Source organism: Stylophora pistillata, chromosome 2 (genome assembly GCF_964205215.1).
Source record: "Stylophora pistillata chromosome 2, jaStyPist1.2, whole genome shotgun sequence".
NCBI lineage: Eukaryota > Metazoa > Cnidaria > Anthozoa > Scleractinia > Pocilloporidae > Stylophora > Stylophora pistillata.
The window spans coordinates 32,286,293-32,303,289 of NC_142520.1; the positions used below are offsets into that span (position 1 = coordinate 32,286,293).

Genomic DNA, 16,997 nt, shown 5'->3' on the forward strand with positions numbered 1-16,997 from the left:
TATTCTGCCAGAGAGCTGTTAAAGGCAGATATTGATCAGCTCACATTTAAAGGTGACAAAACACGTAGACCTCCCTTTCGTTAAGATCGCATTGAGAACGGTTTTTCTTGTCCCTTTTTTTTTGAACGGTAGGCACTGAACCCAGCAAAATTCTTCGCCAAGACCCTCCGAAGTGCACAGATCTCTCAAAACACTCTTCCGAAAAGTGTTCGGACCAGATCACAAATACTCCTGCACGATTGAAGTTTTCCACACGGGTTCACATAAATCGCACCCGTTTTTCCCGCTCTGACCTATTTACAAGCCATCGATGCAGAGAAATACCACCAGCATGGTCTGCGCGATTGCTACAGCCTTAAATTACACATCAATTCCCCGTAATTTTTGTATATGTTTCCTTAAGAATAGAGTAACGTTCTGTTATGTTTGTTTGATATTTTGCAGTGTAAGATTTTTGCGTTGAGTCTAAATTTGACGCCACTTCCTCGGAGTCTACGATCAATTTCCGGAACATAGTCAAATAATGGCGGGCGCGAAATCGCGAATTTAACGGCCCAAAAAAGGATACTTTTGGTGCTCGGACTATATCGAAATTTAGCAGGGTTGATAGAGGAGACATACTAAACACGAAAGTGAAAAATAAGACGCACGAAAATTTTGATCTCAGCATAGTTAATCGAGGGGACTGGTTATGAAAGCCGGCGAACTTCAAAGGGATAGCTTATTGTTTTGGTTTTTCGAGTTCAACCTAGCGTGACCGTGCATCACATAGATTCAAGATGGCGTCTCACATGTGAGCGTTTGTACTGATGACTGCACGTTTTACGTCTGTAATATTACTATTCCTTCTTAAATACTGCTTGTATGTATCTATAAATGAAGAAGGAATGCCCGGAGATAACTGCTCTGTTTTTGGTTGCGGCTCGTCCCGCAAAACGAAAGGAATCGGCATCTGGAAACTTCCTGCCCCTCGCAATGCTGAATACAAGAAATGGCGAGAACTTTGGCTAAACGAATTGACCAAAACACGCGTTGTAGACAAAGATTTCAAGCGCCAGATCGACAATGATCGTGTCTTTACGTGCGAAAACCATTTTAGGCCCGAGGATATTGAGATTTGTAAGTATTAAATGCAATCTTATAAGTTTAACTACACGCGATCCTAGACATAATCTGCGCGGTGCTTAGGTGCATAGCTTATCAATTAACTTGAGCTTTGATAAACTTCAAACGTTATATTCTGATTCTGTTTGTTTGTGATTGTTTCTACTCTAGTTCAATCTGAAAAGATGCAGAAAAAGAAACCGAAGTTTGGTGCCTTGCCAACAGTAAACATGCCGAAGCGTAGCTTCACAACACCAGTAAATGTGCGTCCACCTCGAAGCGCAGTCAACGAAATCCCAGAAGTGGCCCCTAAAAAATGCTACAGTGACTTTAAAGATCTAGTAAAACGAGTGAAATCTTTGAAAATTCTAAGTGAGTGGATCTTAGAGGCAGCAATCGATCGAATTGTATTGACAAAGAAGAGTTCTCTGCTTGTGTTACCAAAGATTCAGCTCACCATCGATGATAGTCTTGGTTTTTCTGTGTCTGTGTTTGGATGGTTTCTGCCAGATGATCATGCGATTCATCTTGAAACCTTGCGATCCGTTATGAACATCACAGTCTCTGAACTTATCAAGAGAATTGATGTTCTCTTGATTTGCCCTGGAGTGAGACCATTTGAACTGTCATCCGATATCGTACACCACATTATACCGAAGTCAGTGGATCCGTTATTCAGAGATGATTCTGAGATATTCCCACAGCTGGAATATTGGAGAACAGGGGACTGTGAAGTTTTGGTGGAGCATGGTGAGCAGTGCTGTGTTTGCTACAAATACTCTCACAAGTCAGAGGTGGATCAGAAAGCAAAGCAAAGAAAGCTTGCAAAGCCTGCTCATTTGTTTGCTCCAGTCTCTCACACAACACCAGAGAGAATAAAGCTAACCCTAAAAACACAGAGGCTTAAGTGTGCAGAACTAGAACGAAAGCTTGAAGAAATGAAATCAGAGATAGAAAAGTCAAGTGTAGAAGTAGACAACCAGTTAAGCAATGACATTACAAGTATATTGGGGACATCCAATGAAAATATCACTCCATTCATGGATCTGTTCTGGCAGCAGCAAAAGAAATTGATGACAAAGAGTAAAACTGGTGTCCGATACCATCCTATGATCATTCGATACTGCTTGTCACTTGCTACCAAGTCCCCAGCATGCTATGAAGAGCTCAGGAAAAGTAACATCCTTGTACTGCCGAGCCAACGCACATTGAAGGACTATAGAAATTGTATACGACCCAAAGCTGGCATTCAAGAGGAAGTACTTGAGGAGTTGAATGTTCTTACAAACAGCTACTTCGATGTGCAACGATACATTGTGCTCCTTTTTGACGAAATGAAAATTTTGTCAAATCTGGTATTTGACAAAGTATCTGGGGAACTAACTGGTTTCCTTGACCTGGGAGATCCTGATATAAACTTTGGAACACTTGAAAAAGCTGACAAGATTGCAAGCCATGCTATGGTCTTTTATATCAGAGGTCTCTGTACTGAGTTGAAGTTCAGCTTAGCCTATTTTGCCACCGATGGGATTACATCTTATCAGCTTATGCCATTGTTTTGGCAAGCAGTATGTGTGCTTGAGTTAGCTTGTAATCTTTGGGTGATTGCAAGTACATCAGATGGAGCGTCACCCAACCGAGCATTGTACAGAATGCACAAAGCTCTTGATGGTAATGCTGGAACTGATGTGTGCTATCGCACTGTGAACCTCTATGCACCCGACAGGTTCATATATTTTTGTTCTGATGCTCCCCATCTCATTAAGACTACAAGAAATTGTGTCTACAGCTCTGGTCATGGTACATGTACTCGGTAAGTCGATATATTTGAAACTATTATTGTAGAGATATAATTTCACAGAATAAAATTTGCACTTTCAATGCATCCATGTTAGAAATTGTATGATTTATTCATATAATTGACAACAGAGTCAAACATTTCCCTTGCTTTTAGTAAGAGGTGAAATAATATAGTCAAGCTAGAATTATTGGTATTTTGACTAGATAACATTAGCTAACATGGTTACTATGGTTACAAACAATAAGATTTTTACGTAAGGAGGGGGGTTGTGATTGGGAACTCCCTTGAAAACTTGGGTGGATTTACATTTCCTTAGTTATTCAAAACAACATTACATTTACAGAATTCATATAATGATTTAGGTGTAAACTACGATAAGGAAGTAGTTTGATTTAGTGATTGATAGTAATAACCAATGTCTTATTCTGTAGGTACATGTGGAATGATGGCCACTATATCCTCTGGCAGCATTTTATCCAGCTGTTTCATCAAGACCTTGACAATGGCCTAAAGCTGCTTCCTCGGTTAACTTATGACCATATTAAGCTCAGTGCTTACTCTACAATGAGAGTCAACCTTGCTGTCCAGATCCTCAGTGCTTCAGTGGCAAATGTTCTTAAGTCATTTGGTCCTCCCGACACCATCGCCACATCTAAATTGTGCGAAATGATGGACAACTTCTTTGATTGTCTGAATGTTCGCAACCAACATGAGCATGTGCGTAAAAGAAAGCCATTTCTCAAGCCATATTCATCAGTGAATGATCAACGGTTTGCCTGGTTAACCAATGATTTCCTTGGTTATTTGAGAAATTGGAGAGAGAGTGTGGCCAATCGTCCTGGTGAGTACACCAACAATGCAAGGAGCAAGATGTTTCTCTCTTGGCAAACCTACGAAGGCTTGAAAATCACAGTTCATTCAGTTGTAGAGGCTACAAAGTTTCTACTTAATGAAGGGATGGAATATGTGCTCACTGAGCGCTTTTGCCAAGATCCCCTTGAGGAGTATTTTGGGAACCAGAGGAAGCTTGGTAGGAGAAGTGACAACCCAGATATGCGTCAATTTGGTTACAACAATAACACCATCAGAGTGCAACGCGCTGTCACCTGTCAGTCTGGTAATACCCGAGGCAGGAAAGACAAAAACAAGGCATGGGTTAATGTCTCAGATGACCCTGTCCCAAAAAGGAAGAAAACTAAATAATGCTGACATTGCTGATTATTATAACCTGTGTATCTCCAAATGAGTGTGTATCTAACTTAAAACATAGCTTAAAACTTAGGAAAATATAAAAAGTATCAATTTCTTGTTTTGTATCATAGGGTTATTCATAAATATATAGTGAGTGATCTTGTAATTTTAAAATAATACATTAGAGTGAGCATACTTATTCTGTGAGGATTTTGGATTAATAGTTATCTTAGAGACTAATCCCTTGTTTTGATTATCCCCTAAAAATATTTTCTTTCATTGTTCAAGTGTGCTCACTCTATCAGGTTTTTTGTAAATTTGTAAATAGCATTATATCATAACACTGTTTTATTTGGTGTTTCATAAATCAATAGGATTAATTGTTCCCATTTATTGTTGGGAAAGGTTTCTTACTTATCTGTAAACAGTCTGATATATTCCATATCATTTTCATATCAATGTATTCAACTCACAAACATCATTGGTTTTAACAATTGTGCTTTAATAATTTAATATAAGTTTTAATAATGTAATACATAAGGACTGACTTTCAAACATTTGCCTCCTTTGTATTTCTACTTGAATATTTGTAGCATAATTCCTGAAATACATATTCTAGGCACAGCGTCAGTCAAACTTATTATGATATTTTTTAAATAAAACAGGAACATTAAATTTACAGAAAAGTCTATTTGTTTTGGGAATTTAAAGAATATTACAGTAATTAGTCTGTTGATGACCTATTGATGTCCTTGCGAAGAGCTTTTGATTTCAGTTGTTTCAATCTAATTTTGTGTTTTTGAATAACGTCCTTCACAAATGAAAAAGAACGAACTCTAACATACAAACTAATAATATTGTGGAGAACATCTTTGGCAACACGGCTGCTAATCTCAACTTCAGAGTCGGCTAACATGGCAGAGTGAGATGCGACAACAGTTACATCATGCATTGATCTTGAAATAATATTAGCTAAAGGAATGTTTTTCAGACTGGTTTTACGTGTAGCTTCCCTGAAATAGTGTTCAGTTCTTTCAAAAACAGACTGAGCATTTCTTGTGATCTTCCACAGTCCACCTCGATTCAATGTTGTAGTCAATCTCTGATCTTCACCAATAGGATTGTCCCATTTCCCAGCCATTATCAGTGAGATTGCGTGGTCATTTTCTAGTGTTTTACTTGCTTGTTTGTGCTTGTTATGTAGCTTATGTAGTACATAACCTCCAATATACTGTAACCCTGACTTCTCTTTATCAGATAATTTCGTCAATGGTTCACATGTGTGAGTTTCTGCTTTTTCTTTGCTATGTGTTAAAAGGCAGTCGGCCACTTTTGAACAAAGTAATGTAGCAGAGTTTCTTGATAATCCTACAAAATGGCTCGAAGCATGCAAGACTATGCTAGCGTAAAAGGCTGCATAAAACCTCTCTGCATTTCCAGACTTTGCCAATTGAATATAAAGCCCCTGAATTTCAGAAAATTTAGGTGTTGAAGATTGTAGAGTGTTGCAGTTGTAGGACCATATCTCGTCTCTGTTTACCTTTTGATAAATTTTGCTGTCTCTAAGTTTCACTTTAGCATTGCCAACGATGCTTGCATACGTTTCCACAGTTAATAGATCTCGATTTTCTGGTTTGTCTGTCTCAGTTTCTTCTGTTTCTTCTGTTTTATCTTTGTGTTTAACAGTGATGTGACGTTTCAGTCCGCTCTTACTCTTGCATTTCTTTGGACAATGAGGGCAAGTGACGCTCAGTGGGTGAACCTGCAAAACCAAATTCACGATCAACATCACACACTACTTAGGTTCATAAATCATCTTTAAATCAACAGCTGATAAAATAACGTTTAGGCAAGAAATGGTTTATAAATAGAGCCCGAAATAAGAGTGATTGATCGAAAGCATGATGTCGAAAGCTAGTCTGTTCGACCTTCATGTTCAATCTTCCTTTTTGACGTTTTTAGGCTATATTTTAACTATTAAAACAGATTCTATAGCTTACATCAGCAGCTGCTTCTCTGAAGTGCTCATCAAGGTCTTCTTCTTCTTCTAAAACTCCTAAAATTGCCTCTAAATCGTCTCCAAAGAAGAACATGTCATCACACGCGTCCGCCATGTTGTTTTTAGATGCACGGTCAATGTCACGTGACGGTGTATCTCAACCTCAAAACCCAAACAATAGGCCGGTCCTTTGAAGTTCGCCGGCTTTCATAACCAGTCCCCTCGATTAACTATGATCTCAGGGGCACTTTTATACACGGACCTAAACGAATAATCAACGATGTTGTTTTTTTAAAGGGTGCACACCATTTAATAATAATAATAATACTAATAATAATAATAATACTAATAATAAATAATAATAATAAACAGTTTAACGTGGAGAAACACTTAGCTAGAAGCAAGTTTACGGGTTTAACACGAAAGAACTTCAACAAATAATTCAAATTGAAAATAACGTTGTTAAGAATCCCAACTGGCCGAAGGCAAACCAGTTGGCTATATTACAAGTATGGCCGAGGATTTAAAACTCGGGACTAGAACCCGGGAGCGACGGATTGCAAGACCGACACGCTGACCACTCGACCATGCTGCATTCTGTTAATATGCAATATCTTCCAATATTTTGACAGAATAGTGATGCAAACAAATGGAAGCAGATGTTTTTTCGGAGGTTCACCCCTAACATATAGTACACTAGACAAAACTGTTCTGGATCGACGTTTTACAGCAAATGACTAAGACAAAAAAAGGGACGCGAATAACTTTGTCATTACCTTAAACTTTATAAATTCCACCCAAGGAAAATTTGACAATGAAAAACTGCGATAAAATATTATAAAGCATGACACGACGTTTCGACGTTTCCAGAACGTCATTATCAAGTAAACTAAAATAATAAAATCGTGCATATATATAATGAAGCGGTGAATAAATTACAAAACGTTAAAAGTCAAACAAAGAGTTTAGCCCTAATGGAATCGCTCTGGGTGTTTAAATTGGGCCTTATTAAACACCCAGAGCGATTCCATTAGGGCTAAACTCTTTGTTTGACTTTTAACGTTTTGTAATTTATTCACCGCTTCATTATATATATGCTCGATTTTATTATTTTAGTTTACTTGATAATGACGTTCTGGAAACGTCGAAACGTCGTGTCATGCTTTATAATATTTTATCGCAGTTTTTCATTGTCAAATGTTTTACCAAATCTTTACTTATTCCAAGGAAAATTATTTTAATAAAGATCACGCAACGAGGACTTGCATTACAGCATATCCAAATTTGGTAACTAAAACACAAAAATACGATAAATCAGGGGATTTTTGAGAAAACGGTTCCATATTCGAAGAGTTGTTTCGCGAAGATCATCGTTAAGTGTTTGAGGACTTTGTTTGTCATGAGAAAGCACTCTAAAAAGCTTTAAATTTTATTAGCCCCTGAAATGTTTAAACCTCCACTTGCCAATGGATCGGTCTTCCACCCATTTTGAAGCTGGCGGCTTGTACAATGTAGTTCGCGCTTCGTACCAGCCACTAAACGCTGCGATGATAAAGCGCAGTCGGACAAGAACTTCAGAAACTGCTATTTGTGCTTCTCGTAAAACTGTCGAACCATATTTCTGGGCTCGCCGACCTGGAGGTTGCCATTTTCCATCACATTCTTGCATAATAACTTGAAATAAATTCTGTAGGGCTTTCCTCGTGGTCTTTCGGTGGTAGCATCACAACTTGAATCCTGGATTCTCGAAACCACTGATATATCACAGGATTATAGTATTGTTTGGATGAATTATTGCACCTTCCTGCGCAGTCAAGACGATCCCAGATAAAAAAAAAAGCTGCGTATTGGAATTCGCCATCGTTGGCGCTGTTTTGTGAGCGCCAAACTATGTAATAACTTTTTGATCCTATTGTTACGAGGATCGAATTATTTTTACTGAATCTGTTACGCAATCCCAGACTTTTCTAGAATTATCTATGATCTGTAATATTCCAGAAACTTCCTTCATGTGACTCAGCAGTTTCCAAAAATAGTACAACTTGTAATACGCTATAAATAGCGATAGAACATTCTAGATAACTAAAGTAAATGTATAAAAGCTGGCTTGTGAGAAGTACAAAGGAGATTAGCCCGAGGGCTTACCCTCGTGGCTTGCTGACTGAGCTTTTGGAAGCTATGATATGGCGAGGCTATGACCTTTTTACCTTGCGATATCCGGAGAGAAGAAAGAGATGAAAAAGACGATAGTCGAGAGACGAAGAAGATAGAGAATACAGAGTTTACTATGAAGTCCTCCGGAAGAGTTTGTGTACAAGGAAAGAATGCGATAAATCAAGAAAGCCAAGCGCTGTGGTCTTCAGTCGGCGGATGTTGGAATTGGAAGTTGATCAAGACGACGAACACTTACACGGCATGAAGGATTGTAAGCCTGCTTTATGAACTGCTTAACTTAATCTTTAACCTAAGTAAATTAGACAATGTAAAACTAATTAAATAATAGTTAAAATGGGTAATTGCTTCTTGTTACATTTTCGTTGCGTGCCATATATCGTACTCGGGAGTCTATTTTCATATATGCTTTGTTAGCGGACATTTGTTGGTCATTCGTGCACGTAACACTATCGCTAAATGAAGGGTAAACTTATTCGGACGATAGGAAACTCTGCCATAGAACTCTTTACCTTTTCTGCGTCGGCCTTACCGCGGAAATACACCGTAGAAAAATAGGACATTCATCTGCGAAGTAAAATTCTTATGAACAATGCATATTTTGATCGATTTTTTGGTGCGTTCCCTCGAGATATCTCATCTGCCTGTCAGTGATTCCAAGTGGACTTCTCTGTAAGATTTATTTGGAGTTTGGCTAAACCTCCCATCGGCTCTAATAACAATCGTCCACGAATAGTTCTTGAACTGATGTCGATACCAGATTTGTTCAAGAATCTACACGCTAAAACCTCAGCGCTGGCGTAATGGTCATTTTCAACAATTTTCTCTTAGACGTTTACCTCAGCTGAACGTTTGACTTTTCTCGGCCTACCACCACAATTTTCCAATGGAGTAACATTTTCGCTATCCTCCACCATGTCCATCCATCTTTTGGCGGTATTTTTGTCTCTGATTCCAGCCTCTGCTAGAACTGAGCTCGACTCAACACCACTCGCAATACGTTCGAGCAATGTGGTTCGCAACCGAGATGAAAATTGCTTTGCGGAACTTTTTTAAGGTACTTTCTGAAAAAAGGTTAATCTAAATCCCTTTTTCAAAAGGCATCACAACTTTAAAAAGTTGTTCTTTTCTTCTTCTATTATTATATGGTAAAATGTCGATCCAGAACAGTTTTGTCTATGCATTGACAAAGAGTTACAGTCTCAGAAATGTGATCAACAGCCAATATCTAAAATACACGTCTGTCTTTGTCCCAATAATTTGATGACAAAGAGGATGCTATTTGCGTTGCCACACCAACGGGAACCTTAGGTTAACGACTCGAAGTTGCTGAACGTCTCTATTGAACTAGCGGAAAGGAGCTGATGAAAGCTGGTTTCGAGGCATTGATTGAACGACAACTTATCAATGCCATCCCCGAGCAACAAGATTGCTAATTGGAGGACCATACTGAAACTCAAAGTGGAACCGGATAAAAAGTCTTAAAAGTCACGATTCAGCAACTGCACAGGCTTAGGTAGAAGGTACCAAGAATGTGCCATCAGCGTAGCGTATCATTTACTAAACCTTGTGGTTATAAAGAGCTATCTTAAGGAGACCACGCACTGTATCTAAGCAGTAGTCCTCTCTGCTTAAGCTAATGATTTTCATTTCAGGCGTCCCGTACATCACTGCCAAGAAAATTACTATGTAATTAAGCAACAATACAGACTCATTTAATTGTATTCATATTATCGTGTACACCAACTATTTGATTATTACCAAAGTATCATATACAAATTAGGTATGATTGAATACACGATTCATACTCGAATACACGAAAAAAAGGGAAACAACCTGCAACACTGCGTTAGCTTAGATGACAAGTCCAAGCTTAGAATCAACATTAGTTTTACCGCTACCCAACAATTTACTTCAGAGATCCTTACTTGGATGCGAAACGAATTGACATACTTATATTCATGTGAATTAGCTTTTCTGTACCCAGAAACATATGTACAAACTGCTCTATTTTCACTAATAATGAAGTCAAGAAAAGTAATTTTCAATCACATAAAAGAGTGACAATCATGCCCGCCATTATGCAAGAGGTCTCTGGCAACACCTCTTTGTTGGATGTTAATTTCGTCTGGCTACATCTTTTATCTACGTTGTTACCCACACGCATTCCGTGAATTTTTGTCTCCTAGTTGCCAATTGTTTCTTGTTGAAGGGAATAGCATCCCCATGCTCTAACGTTTTATCCGAAAAAACCTCGACAGCTATTCTCTGCATACTGAGCACTTTTGAAACTTATATAAACCGAGAAGAAGTGATTGAAAAACTGATCCGTCTTAATTACCAAAATTAAAATCTACAATTACCTTGATTGAAATAAAATGCCGTGACATAAACAGGCATATCGAAATAAGTCTTTTCCTTTCTTCTAGCATTTTACGCGATTCCTTTACATACATATATATATACATAAACTTTATCAGTGTGTCTTGAAATATCTAGCCGATGGGATTAAGAACCCCTCTACTAATTGGGGACACAATTAATAACCTATCAACTATTTTCTAATGAAACTATTAAAAAAAGGCCTAACAATATTATGAAAAGATTAAGATTTACAAAGGATTCAATTGGAACAGTTGACGTCTTCTACCATTACAACTAAATCAAATTTACGAATACGATTTTTAAAACTAAATAATGATGGAAGAGTTCTGATTTCGCTTGGTAGCTTATTCCACAACTTTGGTCCCAAGTAGGTGAGCGAATGTTTGCCATATTTATTGGCCCTAAATCTGGGAATGGCGAACTCTGCCGTCCTTAAGTTGTAGGGTGAGCAATGCATGTGAAATAGCTCGCATATTTTGATGGGGCATAGTTTATGTTTCACCCTAAACATAAGGATAGCGATATCTTGCAGTCTTCTGTTCTGAAGCGTCATTAGATCACTTTTATCCTGCAATGCTTGGTAGCTTGATTGCGTATAATATTGCTCATAATATTGCAAATTTTCTTTGACAACCATCGGCAACCGTGTGTTACACGAGACAATTTTTAACGCAACACTGAGCCCAGACTACTGCTTGTTATATAATGGAGATGTCAACGGAGTGCTTGGCAGCCGTGACAAACTAGTCGATCCTGCAAGTCGGGGAAATCGTCATCTTGCTTTGCACAGATTTAAACCGAGATAAAAAATAACAACCTGTGGCCTAGTCAAAAGTTGAGCAATAGTTGTAACCAGTATCATGTTACATGGGGTTTGACTTTCGGTACAACGGTGTTGCAAGAGAAGTCATTATAACATTTTTTCCCGTGTAACACGACTTTTCTCATTATTGACTGTGGTGTTTTTTTTTCTATTATGAAGAGACTAATCTATTCTTCTTCAACATCCAAAGGAACCAGCCTTAGGTCTTTCGTCAGTATCTACCCATTATATTTGAATCTTGCATACACCCTTACTTTTAAAAAGGTCAGAAGTCTTCTTCATTGTTTAGCATATAGACTGAGCAATGATTGCATGGTAGGGAAATTTTATGATCCATTTTCCAGTGGAACTCGTTTTACATATCTAATATCGAAGAGGTTTAATCATCCACTACGTTCAAAACCCGTCTAAAAGGTATTTACTTATCAGAGCTAAAATCTATAGTCCTCCAGAATTTTAATAAATTTGAAATATGTACTCTTATCTGTACATTTCCTAGTACATATTTCTGGTACATATTTCTATTACATAATGTTAGTGCATTTTGGTAGGGGGTTAGATTGCAATTCGGACGCAATTATTTTTTCTTTCCTCTTTCGCATCACTTTCCTTGCTCCGAATTATTTGAATTAATGGACTATTTTTTGTGTTGAAGTCAGTTTGTTGTTTGCGACCAATCTATGTGTTACAAACCACACTCGCATCCTCACCATGGTTACAGTCATGGCTTCCCCACTCAAGGAAAGTACAATAAAATAGCATAGCCTCTCCACCTTGACATGTGACACCATCCATCCAGATTGGATCAGACCCCTGGCCGTATCCAGCGCAACAAATAACCTGTGATGCACCAGAAAAACCAAGCTGACGACAAGCTACATTGGCTTCATTGATTGTCCAATGATCATCACATACTGTGCCCCACTACCCATTGTGATAAACTTCTACACGTCCGTAGTTTGGTCCACCGCCAATCAGTAATTGGTTAATTTGGTCCACAGCCTGTCTATGTAATTAACAAAATTAAAAAGATGGATCAATTAACTACACACTTAATTGGCTGTAGGATATCACTTAGACTAAGCTGCCTTGACGACGCTTGTATCATTAAAAAAGGTTCAATAATAATCCACTTCCCCATCGATGAGTGCATTTTCTCTCTTCTCTGGAAAGAGCAAAGTCGAGAGACTAAAAAATCACAATACAGCTAACTTGAGGCTTTAGTTTCAAAATATTTTCTTGCATTGCAGAGCAAAAAGGTGACAAGGGCGCATATATCCTCCACTACTCATCGCATATGGTTTAGCTATTCTAACATATAATTGAAATTTTATTTTATCCAGTTTATTCGATTGAATATGAAGTCGTGGCTCCAATCAAGCAGTTTCTATGCATTATTATCTTTTTTACAATGCATAAAAGAATATTAAGAATATTAACTTCTATTGCGTTAATATCAATATACATTTTCATCAGGGCAGAAACTAAAATGTTACAAAAATCTAGCTGAAAAAAAAACAAATAGAAAAAGAAAAAATTAAATAATAATGATACAATATATATGCTAAAGATATGTCAATAAAATATCTAAAAATGTATAATAGTGTAGTTTAAGTACAAAAATATGTATAGTCGTATCTAATGTAATTCAATATTTAACAACTAAAAGCTTCTTTAAATAAATACGTCTTTGAATATTTTTTAAAAAGATGCAACGATTTTGAATTTCTAATATAATATGGAACAACATTCCAAAGTTTCGGTGCGGCTGTGTGAAAAGATCGGTCACCGAGTGTGGAGTACATCTTCCCTTTTGGTAATTTCAGTAACAGATCCTCATTACAAGATCGTAATCTGTACTTTCAGGGGGTCTTTAACTTAATTAATTCTAGTATTCAATTAGGCGCAAGCCCATGAACAGCCTTATACGTGATCAGAAGGATTTTAAATAAAATACGTTGACGAATGGGCAGCCAATGAAGTTTAAAAAGTAATGGAGTAATGTGACAATATTTACTAGCCATGGGTATCAACCTTGCCGCTGCATTTTGTACTCTTTAATTTGTAACTTACTAATTTGATTATTGCAGCAGTCGATACGACTATGAATTAATGCATGAATTAAAATTTCAATCGATTCTTGATTTGATTCTTCAATTTGATTCTTTGATTTAAAACTAGCCTTAACGATAATTAATACTGTGCCAATAAAGAGTTAAGGTACGATGCTCACGACAAACCGCAAACAGCTTTAATTCAACCTCCATCCGTCTATTTTCAGCTCCTTCTCAGTAAAGTGAAAACAGATATTTTATACAAGATATTTTTTTTGCCACTTTACTATAAGCCTGATTTAGTTTCTGGGCAAGGCATGGTGGTTTTGAATTTCAGATAGATCTTTTTCATTGCATTTTGACTTCAGGATTTGGAAAGACTTTTTTCAGCAGATGTTCAAGCGTTGGCTTTAATTTTTTCCTTGCGGTGGAGTAAGCCACTTCTAGCATACAAATAGTTGCTGTTGTCAAGGAAAAGGCTACGTATATAAAATGTGCATTAGTTAAACGTGTGATTTCGCTTTATGCTGCCTCCGATCATAACCGTAACGAACAACTACTTGATAAAATAGAAAAGGTACCTGAGCATGAGTACCGACCGTCTCCTGAATATCCATGAAGACATTCACAATCATATGAACCTCATGTGTTGATGCACCTGGCATTCGATTGACAGGAAAAGGATCCCAGCTGACACCCGTCCGCATCTGTTAAAAACCAAAGTTACGGTATTAAAGGTTTTACCGACATGAAGCTCAACGATCTCAATTCGTCTATCTCTCTGTTTGCTTGTCTATTCATATCTCCCATGTCTTCCCGGCGTGTTCGGTGTTTTGCTCTTGTTTCAATTTTTCTTCATTTTGGACAATTGATATTGTTTGTATTGCATCGCTTATTACTATTTTTTTATTATTATTATTTCTTTACAGTTTGGTTATTTCGTTTCAGGGTTGCTATTGTTTTTTTAACAGACATAAGCGAAGTTAAGAAAAGAACATTTATGTCAGACTTGCTGAACTTGTTCTCGGTTATCAAAAATCCTACCCGTCAATAGCATGGCAATGCAACAGGATTTACCAACAACAGAGACAATTTTAACCTCACAAGGTCTTTACTAGCAACAAAGAAAGTGCAAGGAGAGAAGGGGAAGAAGAACAAATGAAGAACAAAAAGAAGATGAAAGTATGTGAATGGTAGGTTACCACCAGAATGGATTAGTCAACAGCGCGGCTTATTACTAATTTATTAACCCTTTGCTGGAGAGAGACCGTAAATTTTAAGTTTCTAGCCCCAAGACTACCATTCTAAGCCATTCCATTAATTACCTGGCCACCAAGTTTGCTTTCAATAACTTTACGAACCGGTACAAGATTTTTCATCACCGCTGAATCCAGTCACACTCCTACAACGATATGATCCTTCAGTATTTTGACAATTGGCTTTTAAATGACAGATGGAAATAGAAGAGCTGCATTCGTCAATATCTGCAAAGAAACAATAAATGAAATTAAACTTCTTAAGCATTAATTCCGTAACCCTTTAGAGCTGACCTCAGGAACAAGCGCGGTAACAGCGGTGATATCTGCTGGAAGGTTAATGATGTGTTGGAAGTGGATCAATTCAAAGTAGCTAACCACTTTGTTAAATTCTTCTCCACAATTGCTGAAGGAATTGGAGGGAACCAGGTAACTGACTGTACGGAGAGTGAGTTCATGAATCACATTTCCACTAATCTCCATCAGAAAGATCTACATGAAAATCAATTTGAATTTTGCGAAATTACCTGTGACGAACTACGAAAAATCATGAGCAACCTAAACCCAAACAAGTCTAGCGGTTATGACAGGATAGAACCTAGTATCCCCAAAGTGGGCGCAAATGAGTTGGCTCCATCTCTTGCTGTGATTTTTAATCAGGTGATCAGAAATGGAGAATGGATAGCAAAGTTTAAGCGTGGAGAATGGATACCGGTATATAAGAAGGATGATAAACAAAGGGATATTAACTATAGACCTATGACGGTGCTGCCATGTGTGAATAAAGTCTATGAAGTATTGCTGGGCCAACAAGTCAGAACGGGAAGGTACGTTTTTTATTGCCGGGGTGGGCCGGGGCTTCGGAGGGAAGGGTAATTATTAAATATTTTACAAATTGGGGAGGGTCAAACCTGTTACGCAGCCGGGGGAGAGTAATAGTTTTTTTTGTCTTTTTTTTATGGCAAAGAAAAAACTACTCCATGTCGGTTAGTTGACTTTTAATTGTTTGTTACCAAACAAGCGAAGTGTATAGAAACCTAAAACTTATATATACAAGCAAAGCTACAGTCTAAATCAATCTACGTCATTTAAAACAGATGTCGAAATATTATGTCAAAAAAACTATCTTGTCCCAACTACCGTAATTGTCTCTCTCGATCCGTGCCCGCTTTCGTCCATATTTTGACGTCGGTAATGTTTCCGCGCGGGGTCTGGTATAAAATTAGTGTCCGGTGACGATTCGTTACTTGAACTACTCGGGCTTGAACCGACAACTCGATCTACTACATCACTTTGCGAGTCAGTTTCCACCTCGGAAAGTGACGAGGTCACTTGTTGCTGTACATTTCTGAGTGGGGGCTTCCGAGGTTATTGACGCCCCATTAAATTGTACAGCAGGCTACCAATGTGCGCTTTTCTCATTGCGACTTTTTCAGCTTTCTTCCCGTTGAAGGTGATCTTGTGATGGGAAAAGTACAAGGATAGTTCGTCCACCCTCAAGGACGACAGCTTATTCGCATTCTCCACAAGCGCATTTCCCTCTTTCTATTCCTCGCACATCCTTGCCCATTTCCAAGTTTTCACCGTGCAACGCCACGCAATTGACTGCTTTGCGCGCAGACGCGGTTATGTGAGCAACACTTCCTGTCAGTTATTTTCACTTCCCGTTATTTTTGTCTTGGTGGAGGTGGGGGAGGGTCAGATCCTTTTTGTGTAGGCATTTATGAAGGGTCATGCATCAATCCAATCTGGAAAGTGGGATAGCCACGACTTTTTCGGCAAAAAATTCCTAAAATACCTCGGCCCACCGCCCCCCCCCCCCCCCATAAAAACATACTTTCCCTAAGTTTATGGATGACAGACTCAGTGATCCTATCACTGCCTATCGTGCAAAGAATAGCTGTGAGACTACGCTAATAAGGATGACCGAGCCATGGAGAGCGGAACTGGACAGTAAGAAAATTGTCGGCATATTGTCATCGGATATGAGCAAGGCTTTTGACTCTCCTACCCCTCAGTTGCTCATAAATAAGCTGCAGGCCTACAAGTTCTCTGATAAAGCCATACAACTCATACGATCATATTTTCAGGGAAGAGAGAATAGAGTAAGGATAAGTTTTATGGTGAAGAGGGGATTGTCCACAGGGAAGCACGTTTAGACCACTTATGTGGAACATTTTCCAGAATGATATGCCTAACATAATATCTGACG

At 38.1% G+C, this 16,997-nt stretch overlaps 2 protein-coding genes and 1 long non-coding RNA gene across 3 annotated transcripts; 1 reads left to right on the top strand and 2 right to left on the bottom strand.

Annotated features, from left to right (window-relative positions):
• The first annotated feature begins 661 nt into the window (after positions 1-661).
• LOC148738372 (uncharacterized) lies at positions 662-4,771 on the top strand. Its single transcript, XM_088750825.1, has 3 exons — positions 662-1,119; positions 1,276-2,917; positions 3,337-4,771. The coding sequence occupies exons 1-3, from the start codon at positions 810-812 to the stop codon at positions 4,106-4,108; spliced, it is 2,724 nt and encodes a 907-aa protein (XP_088606951.1). The 5' UTR covers positions 662-809; the 3' UTR covers positions 4,109-4,771.
• Positions 2,996-6,253, bottom strand: LOC148738373 (uncharacterized). Its single transcript, XM_088750857.1, has 2 exons — positions 6,097-6,253; positions 2,996-5,858 (listed from the first exon to the last, which is right to left on the bottom strand). The coding sequence occupies exons 1-2, from the start codon at positions 6,208-6,210 to the stop codon at positions 4,821-4,823; spliced, it is 1,152 nt and encodes a 383-aa protein (XP_088606983.1). The 5' UTR covers positions 6,211-6,253; the 3' UTR covers positions 2,996-4,820.
• A 3,707-nt stretch (positions 6,254-9,960) lies between these two features.
• Positions 9,961-16,548, bottom strand: LOC148738374 (uncharacterized). The gene is made up of 3 exons (XR_015997266.1): positions 14,855-16,548; positions 14,111-14,236; positions 9,961-12,481 (listed from the first exon to the last, which is right to left on the bottom strand). It is a non-coding gene; the product is annotated as an uncharacterized LOC148738374 (long non-coding RNA).
• Between the last annotated feature and the right edge of the window lie 449 nt (positions 16,549-16,997).

Excerpts from the sequence above, each read along its gene's own strand:
- LOC148738373 (XM_088750857.1), bottom strand. The coding sequence starts at position 6,210 with ATGGCGGACGCGTGTGATGACATGTTCTTCTTTGGAGACGATTTAGAG. Across the intron at positions 5,859-6,096 it reads TCAGAGAAGCAGCTGCTGAT|GTTCACCCACTGAGCGTCAC; the intron begins GTAAGCTATAGA and ends TTGGTTTTGCAG.
- LOC148738372 (XM_088750825.1), top strand. The coding sequence starts at position 810 with ATGACTGCACGTTTTACGTCTGTAATATTACTATTCCTTCTTAAATAC. Across the intron at positions 1,120-1,275 it reads GCCCGAGGATATTGAGATTT|TTCAATCTGAAAAGATGCAG; the intron begins GTAAGTATTAAA and ends TTTCTACTCTAG. Across the intron at positions 2,918-3,336 it reads GGTCATGGTACATGTACTCG|GTACATGTGGAATGATGGCC; the intron begins GTAAGTCGATAT and ends CTTATTCTGTAG.